The sequence below is a fragment of the Entelurus aequoreus genome, linkage group LG07 (genome assembly GCF_033978785.1).
Source record: "Entelurus aequoreus isolate RoL-2023_Sb linkage group LG07, RoL_Eaeq_v1.1, whole genome shotgun sequence".
Lineage (NCBI taxonomy): Eukaryota > Metazoa > Chordata > Actinopteri > Syngnathiformes > Syngnathidae > Entelurus > Entelurus aequoreus.
The window spans coordinates 12,649,677-12,662,600 of NC_084737.1; the positions used below are offsets into that span (position 1 = coordinate 12,649,677).

General features: G+C 38.3%; 1 protein-coding gene across 1 annotated transcript; it reads left to right on the forward strand.

Moving 5' to 3' along the window:
* Positions 1-3,644: 3,644 nt before the first annotated feature.
* LOC133652961 (Ig-like V-type domain-containing protein FAM187A) lies at positions 3,645-12,283 on the forward strand. Its single transcript, XM_062051921.1, has 5 exons — positions 3,645-4,348; positions 4,421-4,686; positions 7,093-7,455; positions 9,284-9,495; positions 9,557-12,283. The coding sequence occupies exons 1-5, from the start codon at positions 4,172-4,174 to the stop codon at positions 9,772-9,774; spliced, it is 1,236 nt and encodes a 411-aa protein (XP_061907905.1). The 5' UTR covers positions 3,645-4,171; the 3' UTR covers positions 9,775-12,283.
* Positions 12,284-12,924: the final 641 nt, after the last annotated feature.

Genomic DNA, 12,924 nt, shown 5'->3' on the forward strand with positions numbered 1-12,924 from the left:
GAACGGCTAAATCAGGCTAGAATGAAGGTTTTAGAATAGCCTTCCCAAAGTTCCGACTTAAACGTGTGGACAATGCTGAAGAAACAAGTCCATGTCAGAAAACATACAAATGTAGCTGAACTGCACCAATTTGGTCAAGAGGAGTGGTCAAAAATTCAACCAGAAGCTTGTGGATGGCTACCAAAAGCGCCTTATTGCAGTGAAACTTGCCAAGGGACATGTATAGAGGTTGCCCTCTAGTGGGTTCCTCAGACCACCACACACTGCCACGAGAGCCCGGATCAGGGGTACAACACTGTTTTATTTTCATTTAATAGTGCTAGGTTTTTGCTTTCCAGCAAAATGTATTTTTCTGCGTCTGTGTGTCTCTCTCTCTCTCTCTGGCTCTCACTCCAACTCCAACAATGTGTCTCGCTCCGGCTGCTGCTAATAAAGGCGACAGGTGATTAGATAACAAGGCCCACCTAGGCCATCTACTCACATGTCGCTGTCTTCATGGCCGGTCCTGGCACACCTCGTTCTGCGGCAGGCCTGCAGGCCACGCCCCCCTCCACAACATGTAAGCAAATATTAACATTGCTGTATGTATACTTTTGACCCAGCCGATTTGGTCACATTTTCAGTAGACCCATAATAAATTCATAAAAGAACCAAACTTCATGAATGTTTTTTGTGACCAACAAGTATGTGCTCCAATCACTCTATCACAAAAAAATAAAAAAGAGTTGTAAACTTTTGATCGCGACTGTATGTATGTATATATATATATATATATATATATATATATATATATATATATATATATATATATATATATATATATATATATATATATATATATATACATACTTTACCTCCTTGCTTGACACTCAGCATCAAGGGTTGGAATTGGGGGTTAAATCACCAAAAATGATTCCCGGGTGCGTCCACCGCTGCTGCTCACTGCTCCCCTCACCTCCCAGGGGGTGATCAAGGGTGAAGGGTCAAATGCAGAGAATAATTTCGCCACACCTAGTGTGTGTGTGACAATCATGGGTACTTTAACTTTAACTTATATATAAATATATATATATATACACACACATATACACATGTACAAGTATACACATATATCCATCCAATTTCTACCGCTTGTACACATATATACACATATATACACATATATATATACATATATACACATATACATATATATACAGACATATACACGTTTATACATATATACACATATATGCATATACATATATACACACATATACATATATACATATATATGCACATATACATATACACATACACATACACATACACATTCACATACATATACACATACATATACACATACACATATACATACATACATACATACATACATACATACATACATACATACATACATACATATATATATATATATATATATATATATATATATATATATATATATATATATATATATATATACAGTATATATATATATATATATATATATATATATATATATATATATATATATATATATATATATATATATATCCATATATATATATATGCACTGTATATACATATATATATACAGCCAGGCTCCCGGCCAAATTCTTTTAGCCCAATGCGGCCCCCGAGTCAAAAAGTTCGGGGACCCCTGCTCTATTGTGTGACTTTGATACTTATTTGAAATGCTTTACACTTGCCCCACCGCCTTGAACAATGTGAAACAAATGGAGATTGTTGATGGTAAAGCGATGGTTCTTTGTGTAAAGACACAATCACGAGAAGGTTGACGCCACCACTTAGTGAAACTAATATGATTAAAGTGGAACCATTTCCAGGAAGACAGGGAGCAGGGGGATGGGGGTGGAGGGGCACGGGGCACCCATTCATCCACAGTCTGTATTAGCAACTTATTAGCAGCAATCAGCACGTCCTGAAATAGAATCTGCTTTGACTAAACAGAATTATTTAAGTTCTGAATGCAGGTCATATTAAAATGCTTTATGCTAATGGTTGCTAGGTTACGTCTTGTTGTTATGCTGATGCAGAATGGGAGCATCACAACCACTGTGCGGCTAGATAGATAGTACTTTATTGATTCCTTCAGGAGAGTTCCCTCAGAATAGAAAATTATTACAATAATATAACCGTAAAATAAGAATATAACAAGAGAAACTAGGCAGTAGTGAGCATGTTATGAAAAAGTATTGCATTGTTATTGTTTTGCATCCCCTGTCATCCTAGTGACCCCCCACCCCCCCTAAACCGTATGTAAACATCAAACACCGTATATTAAGTATGTTTACGCGGCCATTCTTTTTTTGTTGCAGAAAAAAAAAAAAAAAAATCCAGATGGCAATAAAACGAGAGGCTGAGGATGCCCGAAATCAATGCTGCCCCTTCAAACTAATCAGCTATCTTCAAAAATAATTAGTGTGCGGGGGACGACAAAGGAGAAGATTATCAAGAGCGTCGTTTTTACGTAAAAATAAATTCCGCTTCGGCCAATGTTCCCTCTAATTTTTCATGTGTGTGAGCAAACGCAAAAACTCCCAGAGCATTCAGTGGAAGTGAAGTGTGAAGTGAATTATATTTATATAGCGCTTTTCTCTAGTGACTCAAAGCGCTTTGACATAGTGAAACCCAATATCTGAGTGACATTTAAACCAGTGTGGGTGGCACTGGGAGCAGGTGGGTAAAGTGTCTTGCCCAAGGACACAACGGCAGTGACTAGGTTGGCGGAAGTGGGGATCGAAACTGTACACAGTTGATGTGCTTCAATGAACTGTTGTGCGTGAATGTGTTTCTGTATAGTATTTGGTCGTGTGGTGACATAAATGACGGTATTTTGAGAGGCAATCATTGAAGTCGGACATCACTGAAGGCCTAGGTGGGAAACGCACAGCCCGCCACTGATAAAGGGTCACACAATAGATAGATTACATAATTAAATGTAATACATAAGTAAAATGTGTGAAATAAAAATAAACGACCAAAATACCCTGACTAATTGGATTTGAAAAATATTTTAACCTATTTTTATGGACTTGCCTCTTTGTGATGTTAAGTTCCTGTTATAAACTGTTATACAGTATATGCCTTGAGCTCTTATTTTGAAGGCGCGGTGAGCGGACGTGGTGACACGTTGTGGTGGAGCGGAGTTTTGAAAACAAACGAAATAAAGTGGTCCTCGTGTAAAACTGGAGCCTCCGTGTTTGTTATTTTGTAGTTTTATACAGTATAGGTGACATATATAAACCCTCGGTTACAATATGTTTACATTAGTAAACTAATCTGGCGACTAATCTGGCTTTAGTAATAATAATATTCGTCAGTAAGATGATTTTACGTTTACGTTGCATACGTGACGTCATGACGTAATATGACGTCGTGATAACGAGCCAAATAAGCAGGAAGTACAAAGAGTTAGCTTTGGAGAGCTTATTTACTTTCAAGTGTCCCCAGATTTTGGAGGTTTTGTGTAACCCCGCCTAACCAATGTGAGTCATGTTCAGTGTTTTTAATATATATATGTATATATAATATATATATTTTACATTTTATTCGAGTCATTATTAGTTCATGGAGGTTGCGTCATTACATCACGTCAATAAAAGAGCAAGGTTTCGAAGGAGCGCTTTGTATTTATTAAGCGACGCCGCCACGCATCAAAAGGCGGTTGTACCTCGACTAGTTTACTTTGTGACTACTTTTGAAGCGTTTAGACGGCAATTCAAGGTGTTTTTTTAATTTATTTAAGCGAAACAGGTGAATTTAAAGGGTGCTCGGTGACAGGAAGCGGAGAGTATCCGCCCACGCGGTGCGCCCCTCGCACAGAATCGAACAAACTTACCCTCAGAGACAATGTTATGTGTTGCGTTTGAGGCTACTGGGGAGTTGGAAATATCACATATGAAGCCTAAAACTTTAGCCAGCATTGTAAATATTGTTTGTTTGCGTGTGGAGACGTAAAAAAAAGTAATCACAGTTTTGATTAGTTTTTTTAAATCCCTGTAAAGAAGATTATAGTTAAATTAAAACTGCAATCTATCTAATGATAGATCAAAAACAATATGATTACAAACGCTTTGTGAAGCCCTCGGATCTTACTTGATAAGAAACAGGATGAGGCTTTGAAGAAGTTTCCGACAAGATGTGTTAGGGTAGCAAGGCCCTGTGCATGTTTACCCCCTTCATCCTCATCCTCCTCTTCACCAAGGCTTGGAGCTTTGAGCCTCCGGAGGAAAAGGCCGATGTCTTTGCGAAAAAAGCCTGTCCGGCCTTCCTGACCTTCTTCAACGCCGCCTATCTGGCGGGGGCCACGGTGGAGCTGCCTTGCTACTGCAAGCCCCATCAGGTGCGTCCCAGGACCACAGCATTATTTTTTAAACGACTCACTTTCATTCACCGTAACACACCCTGGTTTCAGGTTCATTCCGTCGTATGGTTCTTCAGGAAGCTGGGGTCCGGTTCAGAGGAGACCAGAGCGCTGGCCGATCACCATGGCAACCAGCTGCTAGACTCCAGCCGGATCCCTCATGGCGGCGACTTGCGGAGTCGCTTCTTCATCCGTCTCTTCAGCCTGCTGCTCTTCCGAGCCAGCGTGGACGACTCGGGCGTCTACATCTGCGGGTCTGAGCACGGCGACTACTTTTACGCCTACGACCTCGACATCCAGGAGGTCCAGAAGCTGGGGTGAGTCATCGTGCCACAGAGGTGATTTTATGGACTGTTGTTTAGTTTTCTAGAATCTTCATTTTGTCTTGAAATACCGTTAGTAATTCCCCTGTCAAACTTTGCAGAGGTGTCCAAAGTCTGTTTGCATCCAGCGGGGGGGCGGCACAGTTGTAAACAACTAAAATGAAACACATTCTGCATGAAAACATTGTCAAAGATGATCAAGGCCACATTGTGGGCATGTAGGCGTGTGTTAGGGCTGCACGTTTTTGAGAGAAACCCTAATTGCGATTTTTTTTCCGTCAAAATTGCAATTCGGTTTGAGATTTTTCTACTTTATACATAAGAATGCATGAAACTGCGAAAATAACGAGTGAAGGAAGAAATGTTGCTACTGTCAGTCAACATATTCTTGTCTCAAGGTGCCACACATTAAAACAGGCTTGGGCCTTATTCAGACACGGGGGTCCAAATTTAGAGAAAAAAATTTGTTATATCTATCTATATATATATATATATATATATATATATATATATATATATATATATATATATGTATATATATATATATATATATATATATATATATATATATATATATATATATATATATATATATATATATATATATATATATATATATATATATGAGTTGGGTAATTGTGTTAGATGTAAATATAAACAGAATACAATGATTTGCAAATCATTTTCAACCCATATTCAGTTGAATATGCTACAAAGACAACATATTTGATGTTCAAACTGATAAACCTTTTTTTTCTGCAAATAATCATTAACTTTAGAATTTGATGCCAGCAACACGTGACAAAGAAGTTGGGAAAGGTGGCAATAAATACTGATAAAGTTGAGGAATGCTCATCAAACACTTATTTGGAACATCCCACAGGTGTGCAGGCAAATTGGGAACAGGTGGGTGCCATGATTGGGTATAAAAGTAGATTCCATGAAATGCTCAGTCATTCACAAACAAGGATGGGGCGAGGGTCACCACTTTGTCAACAAATGCGTGAGCAAGTTGTTGAACAGTTTAAGAAAAACCTTTCTCAAGCAGCTATTGCAAGGAATTTAGGGATTTTACCATCTACGGTCCGTAATATCATCAAAGGGTTCAGAGAATCTGGAGAAATCACTACACGTAAGCAGCTAAGCCCGTGACCTTCAAACCCTCAGGCTGTACTGCATCAACAAGCGTTATCAGTGTGTAAAGGATATCACCACATGGGCTCAGGAACACTTCAGAAACCCACTGTCAGTAACTACAGTTGATCGCTACATCTGTAAGTGCAAGTTAAAACTCTCCTATGCGAGGCGAAAACCGTTTATCAACAACACCCAGAAACGCCGTCGGCTTCGCTGGGCCTGAGCTCATCTAAGATGGACCGATACAAAGTGGAAAAGTGTTCTGTGGTCTGACGAGTCCACATTTCAAATTGTTTTTGGAAACTGTGGATGTCGTGTCCTCCAGACCAAAGAGGAAAAGAACCATCCGGATTGTTCTAGGCGCAAAGTGTAAAAGCCAGCATGTGTGATGGTATGGGGGTGTATTAGTGCCCAAGACATGGGTAACTTACACATCTGTGAAGGCGCCATTAATGCTGAAAGGTACATACAGCTTTTGGAGCAACATATGTTGCCATCCAAGCAACGTTACCATGGACGCCCCTGCTTATTTCAGCAAGACAATGCCAAGCCACGTGTTACATCAACGTGGCTTCATAGTAAAAGAGTGCGGGTACTAGACTGGCCTGCCTGTAGTCCAGACCTGTCTCCCATTGAAAATGTGTGGCGCATTATGAAGCCTAAAATACCACAAGGGAGACCCCCGGACTGTTGAACAACTTAAGCTGTACATCAAGCAAGAATGGGAAAGAATTCCACCTGAGAAGCTTCAAAAATGTGTCTCCTCAGTTCCCAAACGTTTACTGAGTGTTGTTAAAAGGAAAGGCCATGTAACACAGTGGTGAACATGCCCTTTCCCAACTACTTTGGCACGTGTTGCAGCCATGAAATTCTAAGTTAATTATTATTTGCAAAAAAAAATAAAGTTTATGAGTTTGAACATCAAATATGTTGTCTTTGTAGTGCATTCAATTGAATATGGGTTGAAAAGGATTTGCAAATCATTGTATTCCGTTTATATTTACATCTAACACAATTTCCCAACTCATATGGAAACGGGGTTTGTACATAAGGATTGTGAATGATGGGAAAAATTCTTCCAGAAAAGTGAAGTTTCTCTCTTTAAGAATATCAAATTAGCCATGCATACTTTGAATTTTTCAGTACGGTGTAAAATCTTTGGATGCCTAATATTTGTTGTCATACGATGAACCATCCATCCACTGTTTCCAACGTCCTAAAAACGCCGCCCTCAATAATCGGGTTGTGCTTTCTGCCATCCAGGCCGGCTCGTGAAAGTGCGAGCATCAGCAGGAAAAGGAGGCAGAGACAAAGATCCGGCGAGCCGCTCTACCGAGTCTTCACTACCTTCCGGCCGTGGTCGCGCTGCGATCGCTGCGGCTTACCGGGTGAGCAGGTCCGCGCGGGACTGTGCTACGTGCACTCCCGCTTCCTGCACGTGCGCTACCAGGGGACCAATCGCACCGTGGTGTCCTGCGGGTCGGAGGCGGTGCCTGAGGCTTTTAGCCGCCTGAAGCGCAGCCGGCCAGGGGCCAGTTTAGAGATCAGGAGCTGTCATGTGACCTGTCCAAATGAAGCTCCTCCCCCTTCCGTGGTGGACAACATTATGGTGTTTGTGGGACACAGGTAAGCACACCTGACTATTCTACTCTGTAAATACAAAACCCCGAACCAGTGAAGTTTGCACGTTGTGTAAATGGTAAATAAAAACAGAATACAATGACTTACAAATCATTTTCAACTTATATTCAATTGAAGAGACTGCAAAGACAAGATATTTAACGTTCGAACTGGAAAACTTTATTTTGTGCAATTGTTAGCTCATTTGGAATTTGATGCCTGCAACATGTTTTCAAAAAAGCTGGCACAAGTGGCAAAAAAGACTGAGAAAGTTGGGGAATGCTCATCAAACACTTATTTGGAAAATCCCACAGGGGAACAGGCTAATTGGGAACAGGTGGGTGCCATGGTTGGGTATAAAAGCAGCTTCCATGAAATGCATTCACAAACAATGCAAGGCGAGGGTCACCACTTTGTCAACAAATGCCTGAGCAAATTGTTTAAGAACAACATTTCTTAACGAGCTATTGCAAGGAATTTAGAGATTTCACCAACTACGGTCCGAAAATATCATCAAGAGGTTCAGAGAATCTGGAGAAATCACTGCACGTAAGCAGCAAGGCTGAAAACCAACATTGAATGCCCGTGACCTTCGATCCCTCAGGCGGTACTGCATCAAAAAGCGACATCAGTGTGTAAAGGATATCACCACATGGGCTCAGGAGCACTTCAGAAAACCACTGTCAGTAACTACAGTTTGTCACTACATCTGTAAGTGCAAGTTAAAACTATATTATCGGACGATAAATGCTTTAAAATGTAATATCGGAAATTATCGGTATCGTTTTTTTTATTATCTGTATCGTTTTTACTTTTTTATTATTTTTTTAATTTTTTATTAAATCAACATAAAAACACAAGATACACTTACAATTAGTGCACCAACCCAAAAAACCTCCCTCTCCCATTTACACTCATTCACACAAAAGGGTTGTTTCTTTCTGTTATTAATATTCTGGTTCCTACATTATATATCAATATATATCAATACAGTCTGCAAGGGATACAGTCCGTAAGCACACATGATTGTGCGTGCTGCTGGTCCACTAATAGTACTAACCTTTAACAGTTAATTTTACTCATTTTCATTAATTACTAGTTTCTATGTAACTGTTTTTATATTGTTTTACTTTCTTTTTTATTCAAGAAAATGTTTTTAATTTATTTATATTATTTCATTATTTTTAAAAAGGACCTCAAATTAGGCATAATAATGTGTTAATTCCACGACTGTATATATCAGTTGATATCGGTATCGGTTGATATCGGTATCGGTAATTAAGAGTTGGACAATATCGGATATCGGCAAAAATTCATTATCGGACATCCCTAGTTAAAACTCTACTAGGCAAAGCGAATGCCATTTATCAACAACACCCAGAAGCTTCGCTGGGCCTGAGCTCATCTAAGATGGACTGATGCAAAGTGTAAAAGTGTTCTGTGGTCTGACGAGTCCACATTTCAAATTCTTTTTGGACACTGTGGACGTCGTGTACTCCGGAACAAAGAGGAAAAGAACCATCCGGATTGTTCAAGGCGCACATTTCAAAAGCCAGCATCTGTGATGGTATGGGGGGGTGTATTAATACCCAAGGCATGCGTAACTTACACATCTGTGAAGGCACCATTAATGCTGCCATCCAAGCAACGTTGTCATGGACGCCCCTGCTTATTTTAACTTCACCCTGCGTGCTGTTCTATGCAAACAAATTGTCACCCCTGTGTGCGTTTATTGTAATTTAATTAATGACAATGTATTACAAAAGTATATAATGTCAAACACATTGGCAGTATTACATATGGTATGTTTACTTGCACTCTGTTCTTCCTGTAGTTCTAAAGAAACTCAGGTGCAGGTTTCCTACCTCAACCACCCGGCTGACCAGATCCTGACCCTGGGCTGTCCTGATGCCCGGCCGGGCATGGCGGTGGCGTGGGACAGAGGACCCAAGCCTATTTATCGCTTGCACAGCCAGGCGAGTCCGAGGCTTTATATCGATGCTGGGCATCATCTGGTCTTCAAACCGGCCACACTTCAGGACTCCGGTAAGGATTTGTTCTGGTTTGCCTTTGAATTAGATGCTGACTCTTTTATTCTTTTTTTTAGACGTCTACTACTGCTGGCTTCAGGGGCGCCGGGTCGCCGAGATACACCTGCTGGTTTACACCAGTTTTGGGAAAAACTCGTCCATCTGGTCACATCCGGAGTTTTCCACAGCTATGCAGCTGGTTTTGAAGTGCTATGCCACCATGACGGCAGTGTTCTGCCTGCTGCTGCTCATCAGGGCAGGTGTGAGGCTGCGGAGGGACGCGCATACGGACTGAACTCAGGTCAAAATTTTATGTTTTATTAGTGGTTATCATTAATCAAGTCATTTTGTCCAGAAGATTTAACTAAATGCCCCATATAGCAATAAGACACAAATATTGAGGGTCAATCGGAACAGAATGAAATACTGTAAATACATATTTGAAAATGTGTCAACTAATTAAAACTGGAACTAAGTACACAAATGTGTTATTAAATGTTTCATCAATTAATTTATTGTAGAAATATACATATTTAACTTTTTAATCATTTAACCATTTGATCATTTATTTCAATATTTAACTATATCTAAATGTAATTACTTATGTCAACATTAGGGATGTCCGATAATGGCTTTTTGCCGATATTCCGATATTGTCCAACTCTTTAATTACCGATACCGATATCAACCGATACCGATCTATACAGTCGTGGAATCAACACATTATTAAGCCTAATTTGGACAACCAGGTATGGTGAAGATAAGGCCCTTTTTAAAAAAAATAATAAAATAAAATAAGATAAATAAATTAAAAACATTTTCTTGAATAAAAAAGAAAGTAAAACAATATAAAAACAGTTACATAGAAACTAGTAATTAATGAAAATGAGTCAAATTAACTGTTAAAGGTTAGTACTATTAGTGGACCAGCAGCACGCACAATCATGTGTGCTTACGGACTGTATCCCTTGCAGACTGTATTGATATATATTGATACCAGAATATTAATAACAGAAGGAAACAACCCTTTTGTGTGAATGGGTGTAAATGGGGGAGGGTTTTTTGGGGGGTTGGTGCACTAATTAATTGTAAGTGTATCTTGTGTTTTTTTTGTTGATTTAATAAAAAAATACTAATTAAAAAAACAAACAAACAAAAAAAACGATACCGATAATAAAAAAAACAATACAGATAATTTCCGATATTACATTTTAACGCATTTATCAGCCGATATTATCGGACATCTCTATTAAATACTATAATAAATAATTAAATACTCAAGTATTAAAATAGGAAATTATTTATTGATATAATTTTGCATTCAATTAATTAACACATTTAATAATGCATTCATGTATATATTTTTTTTCAGTTTTGATAATTAATGACACATTTAAGTAAGTAATTAAAGATGTATTCATATATTTTATTTGGTTCCATTTGATCCTCCATAGACCTGCCCTGTTAACAAAAGCAAGGAAATGAAAGTGCCTTTTTCAATTGTTCAATTAAAAGCAAATAATGCAAAAAAAAATGTACCAAACTTCAAAAAGGATTCTTTACAAAGTGATTTAATTTATTTCCCAATTTCACGCACACACACACATACTGGTTATCATTTGAAATGGGGACCAAGTTTTTGATCATCACTTGTGGGGACCACCCTTATATATAGAAGGATATAGAATGGATCTGACTGTCATTTAAAAAGGTTTCCCTTTAAGGGACCTGTTTTTTTGTCCCCATACCGTCAGAGGTCCCCTAAAGGTGAGTGTGTAAACAGAGTGATGTCCCCATTAAGTAAGCATTGCCAGAACACACACACACACACTTTCTAGTATTAGTTACCTTCTTGAGACCTCTGAAAAATGCCTACCTCTAGTATTATAATAAAAATCATCATTTTACTCAACGCAAGTCAAAATTTGACAAGAAAAACTGAACATTTGTGCAATGTTATGATAAAAGTTGGAATTTTACTCAATAACAGTCACAATTTTACAAGAAAAGCTTAAAATGTTGGCAATTTTATGAAAAGAGTCGTAATTTTACTCAGAAAAAGTCACAATTTTATAAGAAAACTTTCAAATGTTGGCAATATTATAATAATAATTGGAATTTCACTTGGCCAAATCATGACAAAAGTCATAATGTTACTCAAAAAATGTCACTGTTTTACAAGAACAACAAAAAGATTGGCAATATTGTGACAAAAGTCAGAATTTTACATGACAAATGACACCATTTTGCATTAAAAAGTCATAATTTTTCATGAACAAATGATAAATTTACATGAAAAAGTCATAATTTTACGAGGAAATTACAGAAACACTTTGGAGCAATGTTCACGGACTCTAGTATTTGGCTCTCTATTAGATGCGATGGTTTTCCGTATTGGGACCATGATTTATGTCCTAACTTGTTCACACCTCCTCATATGGAAGCTACTTTTCCTTGTTGATGTCCTAAGAAGGGCAGAAATACAAGAACACACACACACACACACACACACACACACACACACACACACAGACAGACATTTCTATAGCTTAGACCAGGGCTGTCCAAACTTTTTCTAGCGAGGGCCACATTCAGTAAAATCGAAGGATGCGGGGGCCACTTTGATACATTCTGTACATTAAAGATGCTAAAAAGCAAAACAATGGCCATCATTATATGCAAATATAGCTAAACTAAACATCAACGTTAGCTTTGTGTAATAGGTGACAAAAAAATAACAAATTAACTCATGCAATTAATAAAACATTTTAAAAAAGCATGAATCCCATATATACACAGATTAATCACACAATTTATTTTGGTCTATTCTGACAATAAAATTGAATTTGTGACCAAGTATTGGGGTCTTTGTAGGTTAATTGAAATCAAGCGAGCGAGCTTATACTACTAGTGATGCTTGTGATTAATCCAAATTCTAAAGTGCGATTAATCTGTTTTTTCAAATGTATAATTTGACAGCATTACCAATAATATCCATCCATCCATTTTCTACCGCTTGTCCCTCTCGGGGCCGTATTGATAATAATGAATTAATTTAAGTTTGACAATCTGCCGAGGGCCAATGAATAACGAGCTTTGGGCTAAAATTGCCTCCCCCCGCCCCCCGCCCGCATTTTAGACACCTTGAGTACTAAAAATACTTGGACTGTCCTGAAAACCAGGAAGGGAGTTCTCACACTCCAAGCTCTGCCCCCGTACCTCCCCACAAAAGTGGTGCGCAAAAGGCATGGAAATATGAGTAAAATATTTTCTGACCGTTTTATCCAAAGCCCAAAAGCAGTGAAGTTGTCACGTTGTGTAAATGGTAAATAAAAACAGAATACAATGATTTGCAAATCCTTTTCAACTTATAGTCATTTGAATAGACTGCAAAGACAAGATATTTAACTTTATTTTTTGCAAATATTAGCTCATTTGGAATTTG